This window comes from Oreochromis niloticus, linkage group LG10 (assembly GCF_001858045.2).
Source record: "Oreochromis niloticus isolate F11D_XX linkage group LG10, O_niloticus_UMD_NMBU, whole genome shotgun sequence".
NCBI classification, from domain to species: domain Eukaryota; kingdom Metazoa; phylum Chordata; class Actinopteri; order Cichliformes; family Cichlidae; genus Oreochromis; species Oreochromis niloticus.
The window spans coordinates 3,793,294-3,806,289 of record NC_031975.2 but is presented as its reverse complement, the minus strand read 5'-3'; the positions used below and the strand labels follow the sequence as shown (position 1 = coordinate 3,806,289).

Below are 12,996 nucleotides of genomic sequence, written 5' to 3'. Positions count from 1 at the left end.
GGTGATCAGTAGATACTATAGGTATTAGATGATTTCCTCATACTTTCACTGTTTCTTACTGTTTGTTATTCTCAAGCAAGGAAATTAACGCAGTCTGTGTCAGATTTCAGTAGCATGGATGAACAGTTCTCCAAGTTAAAGACAAAAAAAATAACTTTCAGGGTGACAGAAAAGTCAAACAAGTAGTTAGTGTGAAGGGTAGGAAGGTATAATGATCAAAAAGAGGCAACTTTAAAAACAAAACAATATCCAAGTAAAGAATGGCTTGACTGAAGTGGTGATACAAGCTGAGAGCAGACCGCTGACGTCAGTGTGAGGGCAGACACACAAAAGATTAGACATAGTTTCATTCTCTGTGATGACTCAGGCTTAACTCTGAAGCTTTTCAGTGTGGTGGAGGTACACAGAAGGGCAACTGATAATGCTTTAAGAGTTTTAAAGTGATCCGCGGCTAGACGATATAATGGGAAAATGAAAAATGCTCCCAGTAAGGAAATCACAGCGCTGTTTCTGCATTACCCATCCTCTGTGTTAGGGTCGACACAGACCCAGTTTTAGGTTTTAAATGCATAAGAGTGCCTTTTAAATGTTACATTAAATTAAAAAAAGGCTCTGGCAAATATTATGACCTTTGTGTCGTTGGGGTTGGTTCTGACCCAGTTATAATATAAGACTATAAAACAACAATTAGTGCTAAAACTGAAATCATAAACACACTGTGAGCTCACTAACACTGTTAGAGAGAAGTTAGGGGCTTCTCTCCTTCCCTGAACAAACGGCGCCCTTTATCCCTTCTGTTTCACTGGAAAAGTCCAGACGGAAATGTACAGACATGTAAAGTATGTACAGACCAACTCACTTTAGTTGATGACTTGCAGACCACAGATCTCCAGTATGTAGCATACGTGAGAAGATTTAATAAGCCAAGCTTTTTTGTATCTTTGCTGAAGATGAGGCAGAGGACACAAAATAGCCTATACTGTCTTGTTGGAGTTTTGTGCGTGTTTTTTCCATATTGTTGTGAACTAAATGCACATTTAAAGGAAATTTGAAGCTTTCATGAAGCAAGTCTACACAACTGGGTCAAGTAAAGTGACCTCAGAGTGTAAAACAATTCATCTTAGCAGTCAAGAATTCTGTCCTCCCAAACAGGCACCTTATCTTAGTCACTGGATAGCGTTTCCACGTCTCTTCACAGTAGCGAAAACAACTGGTGTGTAATTTAAGGAGCTTATGGATTTTCTCTGATAGGCTATCTGATTGATATGGGGGGTATCTTCTCTTCAATGGATGCTCATTTTGGATGTGAGGGACTCCTTTGTAATTGCCTGGAAGGCGGTATTTTAGAATGAAGACGTAGCTTAAGAAAATTACACATGCATAAAAGACCAGTTTCCATTACAATGACGCTGAAATTCACAATGGGACAACCTGAAGCGATCTTGGGGGTTTAGCTGTAGTGCATGGATGCATCTTGTGGGAAATCTGAGCCTTCACTTATTGCTGTGTGAGGGATCTAAAATGTGTCCTTCCTTTCCTCCCTCCCTGATTCCTCAGTGTCTAAAAAGCACGGGAAGCTGATCACCTTCTTGCGCTCCTTCATGAAGTCCAGGCCCACCAAACAGAAGCTGAAGCAGAGAGGCATCCTCCGGGAGAGGGTGTTTGGCTGTGACCTGGGAGAACACCTCCTCAACTCAGGACATGATGGTGAGTGATAAAGCATTACTGAAAAGCTTTTTTGCTCCTCAAATGTTGGAAGTTTAATGGGAATTAAAGTCCAAATGTCTGTGCACAGAGTGGTTACATGTTGCTCGGTTGAGCAGTTATGTAGCTTACTCTGACAGCCTACGTAAAACCATTCATTTTTTTAGATCAGGTTACTGCACTGGTAAGCATTGTTGTCATCTATCCTACTTCTCCTGTTTGCTTGGAGACTTTAGAGGCTGGGTCGCCTTAGCTGTCATTGTTGAAGTTGCTCCAGAGCCCTTTTTTTGCCAGTTGGCAGACACTTTGTCCTGCTGGAGAAGGCCGCTGTAGCCATGGTGTGCGTCCTTGGCTTTTAGGAGTGGATGCTGTGAAAGTGACATCCACGTGAATGCCAGGTCCTGAGGTTTCCCAGAAGAACACTGCAGCATAACCAGATTATTATTCACTTCACCTGTTATCTTAAAGTTGTGTTTGAATGGCATCTGCCTCATACGGCATGCAAATATGAGCTTGTAGCTGAAGACGTTTGCTGTATTGAAAGTCCATCTGCAGCCTGGTATCTGGCCATAATGGTCATAATAAAAATTACACCCTAACATCAGCTCCAACCAGCTTAATAATACTGCTCTGTTGTTGAGCACTGGTCAATAACTTAATTTTAGTTCATGTTGACAACAGCTTAAAAGCCCATTTGTTCAGGTTAATGGATGACATTGCATGTGTGGACGTGAAGGATTCTCATTTGGCCAGCACATTTGTTTACAGCGATCACAGTTCAAACCATGTAATAGTATAGTCACCTATCAGTGGGTGCTCTGTCACACATTTGTGGGTGAAGGAGACGATGACTGACCTCTGGAAATCCTGCCCTACCTTGTGAGGAGAGAGGTGAGGTCTCAGTCACATGGTGCTCGGCCAGAGAGTTAAGGTGTTTACTTGTGATGAAGACCCCAGAACAACTACTAATGGAGAACGGATACCTTAAAGAACAGCATGGATACATTTTGATTCTGACACTTTTTAGTTTTTATGAAGTCATTTTGTTTCTGAGTGCAAAGAAAAAATATTATGAAGGTTCCAAAATAAAACTGGAATGTTTGGAAAAGCTGTATTAAAAAATCCTTGCTCTTGTTAACAGCACTTGGGAAATACTTAAAACAATAAAAAAAATAACATTTTCATAGGGGGACTAATAATTCTGTCGTCATCTGTAAAAGGCACAAGAATTCCGCTTGATGTTCTTATCTTGCCTTGGAAGTGCCTTAAACCTGCATTCTTTCTGTCATCATGTTGTGACGCCTCTGGTTCTAAAATACAGTATGATTGTACAGACGTCTGTAGGACGATTAATTGTAGCCCTTCTTGTAATTTGTATGGCATCTTTCAAAACCCAGCTCATGTGATACATCCATGAGTAAGGGATAAAGAGTTTTCACTTCTGTTTGAACACAGGCCAGTTTAACAGTTTAAAGTGCTTTTAAAAGATGAGGAAACATTCTAGTGATTTCCACATTTAAACACATGCTGTGCATCTTTGTGAAAAGAGATACTTGTAACAAGTTCTTCCCACTCGATCCTCTCCTGTGCGGTAGAATATCCGCTTGTTTGTTCACATTGAATGAATGGCCTTATTTTCTCTCCGGCTACATGTGGAATTTGAACAGCTGCTTCAGCAAGTGTCCCACTCTGTCAATCTGAAATGATGTGTGAGCTGTGGGAGGCCTCCTCGTACATATACACACTGTCCTTATCTTCCATAGACACGCTCACATAGACAAATAACATGTCTGTATTATGCATAGCTCCTGAAGGAGAACGAAGAGACTCTAAGCTTTTTCGTAATTTTAGCCGTATACCGCACAATCACTGGCTCGGTGATTGGTTGCTTCACACGCTGACAGTTTCCTTACAGACTGCCTGCATCAAAACAGAACAAGGTTTAAGGCAACCTAACAGTACCAGGTAAAGAAATACATGATTCAGTAGACATCTGTGTCCACTCTAGCTCCAAGAATGTTTTTCCATCAGAAAGCACAAAAAAAGTTGGTCCACCCTCAATATCCTGGCATCTTCTTCTGTCCTGCTGCTCAGCAAAGACTGAAAATGATGAATTGCCGTTGTTTTTGTTTGACAGTGCCCCAGGTCCTCAAGAGCTGCACGGAATTCATTGAGAAGCACGGCGTGGTGGACGGCATTTACCGCCTGTCTGGAATTGCTTCAAATATCCAGAAATTGCGGTAAGGAGGCACACACTGACCGACATCCAATGCTTGGGACTCAGCACTCAAAGTACTTTATGCAACATGTCTCTCTCACCCATTCACACACACGTTGATGCTTTCTGACGATCACACTTTGATGAACGCATCAGGAGCAGCTCAGGGTTCAGCATCTTGCATGCAGATTGGAACAACCTGGGATCGAACGACCAACGTTCAGATCAGTAGATGACCTGCTCTGCCAATCCTGAGCCCATGTGACACACTGACATTGTATAATATTATATGGAGAAAAGATTGATGTGTTTCTGGGAAAAGATCTTTGCAAACACGACTCAAAAGTAGAACAGTTTCATGGCCTGTCTCCGCACTCACATGTCAGTTTGTTGACTGCAGTTTGTTGCTTTGTCCTTGTTTCTCCCATCAGGCATGAGTTTGACTCTGAGCAGATCCCTGACTTGACCAAAGATGTTTACATCCAGGACATCCACTGTGTTGGCTCGCTCTGTAAACTCTACTTCAGAGAGCTGCCTAATCCACTGCTCACCTACCAGCTCTACGAGAAGTTCTCTGTAAGCAAAGAGCATAGTTTCTTACACTCATGTGGGCTACAGGGCTGCTGTTGCAGATTGGGCGTGACTGACTGCTGACTTTTCGAATTTGATCTCGATAGAAAAGAAATAAAAACAGGTTCATCTTATAGGAATTCTTGAAATTCCTCCTCCAGTCATGGGCCATAGACACCCCTAAAATAATAGCACCGCATTCGACACACCCTGTCATTAAAAATGCAGCAAACCACTGTGTGTGACTTGGAATAAAAACTTTCTCCAAGCACACCAGAGGCATCCCTCAGGATGAAGTAAATACTTGCTGGTTGCTATGGCAGCTAGACTGAGGAGGGGGGCTTCGCAGTTACAGACCGATGTTGAATCTGTGCCCTATATATCAGCATGAACTTGGGATATCAATGGAATAAGCTTAATGTGGACATAGCGCCAAATCCCATTACTATCCGTCTCTCCCTGTCTCCTAATCTCTTGTTTTGCTTTCACTCAAAGGAGGCTGTATCAGCAGCGACAGACGAAGAACGACTCATCAAAATCCATGACGTCATCCAGCAGCTTCCGCCACCGCATTACAGGTTAGTGTAGAGGCACATTGCCCCCCATTGGCAAAATAAGGAACTGCAGGGTTACAGACTGGCTGTGCATTCAGTTGTCTGTCTGATGGTGTTAGAATCTGAGCTTTCTCTAATGCTGTTGCATTGAGTGGAATCTTTGTCTGTGTTAGGATTAATTGAATTTCCCAGACTGTGTGAAATTTGCAACTGGCATTCCAATAGGGATTAGACGACCCAAGCCAAACGCTGATGCTGTAAAGACATAGTTTTGTCATGTCTGTTAGCGTGCACATCACTGATGGAGCCAGTTTAATCTGAATATGTGATTCCTAGGACCTTGGAGTTCCTCATGAGGCACCTTTCCCGCCTGGCAGCATTTAGCTACATAACCAACATGCACAGTAAGAACCTTGCCATCGTGTGGGCGCCCAACCTGCTGAGGTGAGAGCTCATCGTGCTTTGAATCTTCTTTCATTGTGTTGAATAAATTGTAAATCTTCATCTGTATGTTTGCTCAACTGGCTGGAGACTTCAAGATGCCTCTAATGAGCTTTTTAATTTCATGTATATGAAATAAAAGTTGCCGTTCTTTTTGGTGCCACACACTGTCGGTTCTTAGACTGGGCTAATTTCTAATGTTTGCTGCAGAAAGTACGCTCTGTCTGATTTTTAAAATGAGTCGTTCTGCCTGAATTGAAGGATTTAAGCAGCCATCGCATGTTGGAAATTCATCTCAAAATGGTTTTACTCAAATTCCAATTTTCTTTAACCGAGTTAAAGAAAATTTAACTTCTGTTTTCCTGTTTTCTCTTGTTGTCTCAGGTCAAAACAGATTGAATCCGCCTGCTTCAGCGGCACAGCAGCCTTCATGGAAGTTCGAATCCAGTCTGTAGTGGTGGAGTTCATCTTGAACCATGTTGATGTGCTTTTCAGCACTAAACTCAGCTCACTAATAAGAGAGGGAGCAGGTACATAGACATCCCAGTAGCATGCACGCATTAAGCTAAATTCAAATAATTTGCCACTGATCGCTTTTCTGCTACATTGTCAGGTCACAACTCTTTGTCACGGCCGAAGTCCCTGCTGGTTTCATCACCCTCAACAAAACTTCTAAGTCTAGAGGAGGCCCAGGCCAGGACCCAGGCTCAGATCAACTCTCCAGTCACTGAAGACAGCAAGTACATTGAAGTGGGTGAAGGTCCAGCTGCTCTGCAGGGCAAATTCCACACCGTCATTGAGTTTCCCACAGAGAGGTCAGCTGTTTTCCTGTTTTATTAATGTCTATTATTATAATGAAAAAACCTTGCATGGTGCTCCTCCTGCTGGTTTTTTGGTGAGACTGCAAGACTTTTGGAAGTTATTGAAACCAGCTGCCTTTCTTGTCCATCATCATTTTCTATTATAGGAAGAGACCGCCTAACAAGTCAAAGAAGTCTCCTGTAGGTAGTTGGCGTTCTTTCTTTAACCTGGGCAAGTCTTCCTCTATGTCCAAGCGGAAGTTGCACCGCAATCCCAGTGAGCCTAATGAGCTAAAGGCTATGGCTCTCGCTGGTGAGTGCTCACGCCGCATCTACAGTAAAAACTGTCTGGAGCTAATGAGCGTTGTGCAGCAACAAGAGCTTAACAAAACACACCAAAGTGACACCAGTGAATGTTGATGGTTGTGTTTCAGGAGGAAGAGGAGACACTGCAACATTAAGGTCAGCCAAAAGTGAAGAGTCACTGAGTTCCCTGCATAATGTTGAAGGTAATTATTTATGACCTTCACTTCACTTAAACTTGGAATAAAAAGCTTAATCAGTCGTTATCTTTATCGTGTGTTTGTGTTCTTCCATCAGGCGAGTCCAAGGTGTACCGTCCTCGGCGACCGCGCTCCAGCAGCGATGCTCTGTCAGCCTCCTTTAATGGCGAGCTGCTGGACAGCCGGCAGCACTGCAACTCATACGATAACCTGGACGGCACAGAAGACAGCGACGGAGACGACGGACCCATCTGTGTGCCTGCTCTTATCTCGCCTCCACGCTCAGCAGGTGAAGACGTGGACCTCAGCCCTCCAGACATCGGGATGGCCTCCTTGGACTTCGACCCCATGTCATTCCAGTGCAGTCTCCCTGACACCTCCTATGCCTTCCCCCTGGATGATTCACCGGTCAGGGCTGAGGGCTCCACTTTAAAGAGGAACCAGGGCAACATCTGTGGCAAGACCAATGGCTCTGATCTCATCTCTGCCTCCTTCATCAGCAGCTTGACTTCCCCGCTATCCACAGATACCAGCGTGGCTACAGGGGAAAAGGCAGAGAACAAGAAGCTGACTGTGTCTTACTCGTACACTGATAAACCCACACAGGCCGTGTCACCTATTAAATGTGGAAAAGCCGCCAGTTTGACACCTTTTGTCACTTCAGACACTTTGTCCACAGAGACACGTGGGAAGATTACAGCTGGACAGGCTGTCTTTCCACAGTCTTTATCTTCTCCTTCGATATGCAAGGACTCTCCTCCATTGATGGGCAGTGTATTGCTGAAAGTAGCTGAGCCATCGCTAAGTGAAGCTTTTCAAATGGAGCTGAATTCTAAGCTGGCAGCCTTTGACAGTGTGGACAGCCGAGAGGTAAAGGGAGAGGACGGCGTGCAGCAGGGACCAGTTGCTAATAGCCAAGAGCACCAAGGTAGGGCAGCGAATGCATATTTTCAACCTGTTCTTTAGATGAAAATAAAAGTAAGGTTTTTTGAATGTATTTTTTGCCAGGTTTAGCTTTGCAAGGATTTCATCTTAAATGTTAAATCTTACTCCCCGCCTTTTCCCACTCTTAAAGCACCTTAAAACCTTCCCGCCTGTTCCACAATCACCTAGAGCTCTTTTGCTTATTGATGCTTCAGCTATAGTTCCCTTGTGTTTTTTGTGTTCCCACTAGGAGTCACAACTCTGGACTCTTCAAAGGACCCAACCCCTTGTTCCTTCAGCTCTACAGCACCCTCTTCTGCCCCTCCTCCTCCACCTCCTAAAAATGCTGCCCGCATGTTGGCCCTGGCCCTGGCTGAGTCTGCTCAGCAGGTGTCCACTCAGTCTCAATTGCGGTCTTCTGAGCCCTCAACACCGCTGTCCTCTCTGCAGCCACATGAGGCCTCCAGCTTCCAGGACTCCCCACATCCTTTTGTCCTACAATTCCAGACTGCCTCAGAAGACGGAGCTGGACGAGGAAGTACTCCCCCACCTAACAATGCTGCTACAAATGTGATCACAGTTTCATCTCATCCCTCCACTTCCAGTCCTTCAAACAAACACCAGCCACCAGAGTTAACCAGCGTGATCACTAAGCCATCAGACAGTGCCAAGTCCTCTATACCTGCATCGCAGCCAGAAGTGGACTCCCCACCAGACAATCCACTTTACAATTGTGCCCCACTCTCAACATCGCCCAGCCGGACTTCTCCAACCAGGAAAAGTCCAGAAAGACAGCAGCCTGTGACAGGACCGGTCCCACTTCATAGTAGCTCATCCAGTTCCACTGCAGCCACAACCCCCAGTGGCAACAGCAAAGAGAGTGGAATCTTACCACAGCCTGGTCCTGAGGTAAGGATATTATGTTGGCTGGTCCCAAGGGGTCCTAGCAGTGAAAACTCACTGTTTTGGGATTGAGAATGTTTTCAGCACCACCACCTATTTTTGACAGAAGTTATCCTCAGTGTAGGCTGCAAGTCTCTACCTGTATGTATGTATGTATATAGGTATTTTTTAAATAATTGACTGTATACCACTACTACTCTGCATTCAAATACCCCCACTCTGATACTTTAGATACTTACAGTTCATATTGGAAAAGTCTTGTACTAATATAAAAAACTGTACAACTCTTATTTTTCTTTTCTTTCTTTGTTTTTTCCTAAACCTGATATAAATAATGACTTATCCTTTGTTGGCCTCTTTTTCTCAGATCAAGCCAGAGGAGAAGGCACCACCCCCAGTTCTTCCAAAACCACCAGAACAGCCAGCTCAGAAGCTGAAAAAATCAGTCCCACCACCCCAAACCCAAACTCAGCAGCAGAGCCAAGCCCAAATACAACCTCCAGCTCAGACACAGCCTCACACACATTCCCAGACATTAGTCCAAACCCAGCCTCATCTCTCAAAGGCTAGCGCAAGAGTCGCGCCCACCTCTGCTGAGCCTGTGGAGAAACCTTGGGAGGCCATAAAGCCAGTGCAGCCCTGTGCAGAGTCTGGAAAGTATCACGACTCCTATGGACCCACTCCTCCTGCCCCTCCTGTTCGCACTATAGAAAGCAAACTGGCCACAGCAGCACTCAGCCAGAGTGAAACCTCCTACCATATCCTTGGTGAAGGTCCTCCACCTGGCCATATGGAGGATGCTCTCCCTCACCATCCTCTTTCTCCTCGTAAATCTTCCACACACCAGCCAGCCTACCTGTACCACGCTAAAGGAGAACCCGTCCTAATTGATCCTCCAGGAGCTGCATACTACCACCAGAGGCCTGTAACTCTGGGCCCGCAGTCTATACCACACCACTACCAACCAGACAGTGTCCCTCCACACACCTATGTGTCAAAGTCTGAGCCTCAGATACCCTACAGTGCCCGAATAGATAACAGATACAGCACTTTAGGCCCCAGGTCCTACCATCACTCCATCAAGTCCAGAGGAAACCCCAGGAGTGTTTACCTAGCCCCAGGGCCCGGGCACCAGGGCTACAGTCATGACAGAACCCACGGCTATCCCACCATCCGCAGAGTGCACTCGCTCCACGTTCCTTCCACCATTCGCTCAGTGCCCATCCAGAGGACTGAAGTTCCTCCAGATGATGACATGTTCTTCTACCACCGACCGGTGTACCAGTGCAAAGCCCACCAGCAGCCCCCGCAGCAGTCCTCACAAGCAGACTACCATGTTACCCAGCTGCAGCCTTACTTCGAGAATGGACGAGTCCAGTACCGCTACAGTCCGTATTCTGGTTCAGGCCCATTGGAGGCGCCTTTCTATGACATTGACCCATACGGCACTATCAGAGTCAGGCACCTTCACTCCTACAGCGGCCGAGATGCAGGAACACTTCCTGGGCGTCCTAGTGGAAAGGCAACTGGGTACCACTACCTCGCTCGCCACATTCTCCCTCCTGGGAAGGAGCACAGCTTTGTGAGCAGGGACATGCCCCCCGGGCATGGGAGCAAAGAAGTTGCTGCTTACTTATCCTGGGACCCAGAGGAGTCCGAAAGGTTGCGTATGCATTCTATCCGCAGGGAGAGCAGGGCCAGGCTTAAGATTAAAGGCCCCGTCCTCTCTCAATATGACAACGTGGGCTTGTTCACACCAGCAGATATATCAGGCTATGAAACCCTGCACCTGCGCAGTAAATCTGACCCAGGCAAAGCTGTGCTGATACCGTCTGAGAGCAAAGACGGCCGCTACCTGCCCAGACAAATGGTGTCGGACCCTGAAGCCCTCATGTACATGGAGACTGACAAGCATGTCCAGGGCAGCGGAGTGGGTGACAAGCCTGATGCACTTTCCAAGCAAAGCAGCTCCAAGAAATGCCAGTCCTCTCACTCCCTCCCCTCTGCTCTGAGCCACAGTCTTTCTCATCAGCAGGAGAGCGGTCGGCACGAGGCCAAGTATGAGCCCGGAGATGACGGCAGCAGGTCTAAACACAAGAGGAACTTTCAGGCGCGTTACGAGTGTCCAGATTCTGACCACCACCAGAGTAAAGTGAAAACATCAAGCGGCTTCCACAGCACAGACGATCAGTCATCAGCCCCCAGGGAACAAATCGGCCGCTCCAAACCCGAGCGATCGCACAGCGTCCGAGAGCAGCACTACAGCCAGGCCAAAGCAGACCTCGACAGAGACTACTCGTGTCAGAAACACAGCACGAAAGCAGTGCAGTCCCACTATGACAACTTGGACGATTACCACCCAGTACCTCAGCCTCATGCCCCTGTTCAAAAACATGGAGCGTCCAGCTCCTACCCAGCCCCAGGATTTCCAGTGAGCCACAACAACAGAGCTTACTCCACAGCACTAGGCCAGGGGGCCTATATCCAGACTAGCCTGGCCATGCAGAGGCCCGAGACAGAGATTCATACAGAGTGAAGCATTTAGCGGGAGGTGTAAAATAATCTTAAGCTGTGTAGAAGAAAGACTCTGAGCTACGGTTGAGCAGCCTCTGCAGGACAGTGGACTGATGTATCACCAATATTTTTGCTTCTCTGTATTTTTAAAGAATTGTAAAGAATATTGTAAGACTTTTTACAGAAAGTCCTGAATGTATACCTGAAATTATTGTCCATGAGGTCTTGTTGTTGTGATTGATTGAGACAGTAGCCGGTCATAAATGTATAATGATATGAAAGACGTGAGGTACTTTTAATAGGAACCACAAAAATGTAAATTATATATACTATATATACAAATAGAAACACTCATAAAAAGGGATTTTAGTTTGGTTTTTGTTTTTTTTATATGGTGTGTTGCTGGGTATGAGCATCAACTGGGACTAAGGTTTGCATTTTAGAAATGCATGCACTCTATCTCTTACAGAACAGTTCTGTGTACTTCTCTATCCATTGCGTTCTCTCTGGATGTCACAGCACAAGTCGTTTCAGGAGGAGGATACATGTAGGTCAACGCAGCGGCCTCCTGCTAATACATACAGAAGCAGCGTGTCCATGTTTGTTTTGAAGAATCTGAGCAGGAGGTTAGATGAGGACCTGCAGCGGGGTACTTTGAGTTAATGTAGTGCTTGTCAATGTCTTTATTTTCTCTGACTGTGCCATTTTTACGTAACTTTGTTATAAACTGATTACAATGACTTCTAATGGAATGTTTTGGTACTCGTGTTCTTCATTAGAAGAGGGACCAAATGACTCGGCACAGTTATTGCACATATGGGATAAAGATGGGAACGTGGATGAATGCCTGTTGTAGCACCAGAACTGTAAGGGGTTATTTTTCCTGTTTTTTTTCCCCCCCAATCAGATTCATGGTACTTTCTGGGCTAACTGAATAAAGCTGGAAACAATGTCCTTCTGAACAATGTGGGGAAGAACACATTGTTGCTGCTTTGTTGGGGAAAAACTTGGATGAGCCTTAAATTTTGCGATCCTGCGATCCATACATTTTATTTTTCCTGTCATAATACATAAATGCATGATGATTCTCGATATGTCAAGGCTGAAGGATTATTTTGATTTTTGTGGGTTATTTAGTTTCGTATCACCTCGATGGTTTTACTTCTTTTTTTTTTCTTCTAAGGATATGTGGGACAATTTTCTTTTCAGGCTGGAAATCAATGTATAGTACATTCATTTGGTATTATACTATAAGCCCTTCTGGGTAAGCATAATGGATGGATTACAATATGTTTCAACTACGTCCAAATCCAGGTTGTACTCTGTAACTGTTTGACTTCTATATCGCTTGCAGATTCTGCTCCTCTTGCCTTATGTAAAGCCTCTACCTTTTCAGATGGGGCGTTGATGTAAGGCATTATGTACTTGAATGTGAAAACACTCGTCTCAAAATAGAAGTTATCTACAGTCAGATATGAAATAAATAAAACTGTTCAGGAAGAGATAGAATCCATGGCTTTTGTGTGGATCTGAATGTTTCTTGAAAACCGAAGGAATCACACGACAAATTTTAAAGACTCCAGCATGATATGCTGATGAGTACAGGTGGTATCTTCAAAGTCCACATGTAGTCGTGTGAGTCAACCTTTTCCCTGTCTCTCTGAAAAAAATAACTGAAAATGTTCGTGACGCACCACATTTATAGCATCGCAGCAGCATCTTGTAATGTAGTCTAATCAAGTGTTAGAAGAGACTCCTGTCTCTCCTACAGTTTGCTTTGCTCAGGATGTTGAACACCTATTCCAAACCTGCTGACAGGCCATTGCAAGAAACGTGACTGTTTTTTCCATGTATCCAATTATTTA

At 45.1% G+C, this 12,996-nt stretch overlaps 1 protein-coding gene across 8 annotated transcripts in view; it reads left to right on the top strand.

Moving 5' to 3' along the window:
• arhgap32b (Rho GTPase activating protein 32b) overlaps nucleotides 1–12,640 on the top strand; it is a 124,086-nt gene extending 111,446 nt beyond the window's left edge. For all 8 annotated transcript variants that reach the window (XM_019363962.2, XM_019363966.2, XM_019363963.2 and 5 more), the window contains 12 exons: nucleotides 1,558–1,707; nucleotides 3,842–3,944; nucleotides 4,354–4,498; nucleotides 4,988–5,070; nucleotides 5,383–5,490; nucleotides 5,872–6,017; nucleotides 6,101–6,302; nucleotides 6,455–6,600; nucleotides 6,722–6,796; nucleotides 6,888–7,718; nucleotides 7,965–8,623; nucleotides 8,985–12,640. In XM_019363962.2, the coding sequence (XP_019219507.1) occupies nucleotides 1,558–1,707; nucleotides 3,842–3,944; nucleotides 4,354–4,498; nucleotides 4,988–5,070; nucleotides 5,383–5,490; nucleotides 5,872–6,017; nucleotides 6,101–6,302; nucleotides 6,455–6,600; nucleotides 6,722–6,796; nucleotides 6,888–7,718; nucleotides 7,965–8,623; nucleotides 8,985–11,153 (4,817 nt within the window). In that variant the 3' untranslated portion in view covers nucleotides 11,154–12,640. The remainder of the gene's footprint in view (nucleotides 1–1,557; nucleotides 1,708–3,841; nucleotides 3,945–4,353; nucleotides 4,499–4,987; nucleotides 5,071–5,382; nucleotides 5,491–5,871; nucleotides 6,018–6,100; nucleotides 6,303–6,454; nucleotides 6,601–6,721; nucleotides 6,797–6,887; nucleotides 7,719–7,964; nucleotides 8,624–8,984) is intronic.
• Nucleotides 12,641–12,996: the final 356 nt, after the last annotated feature.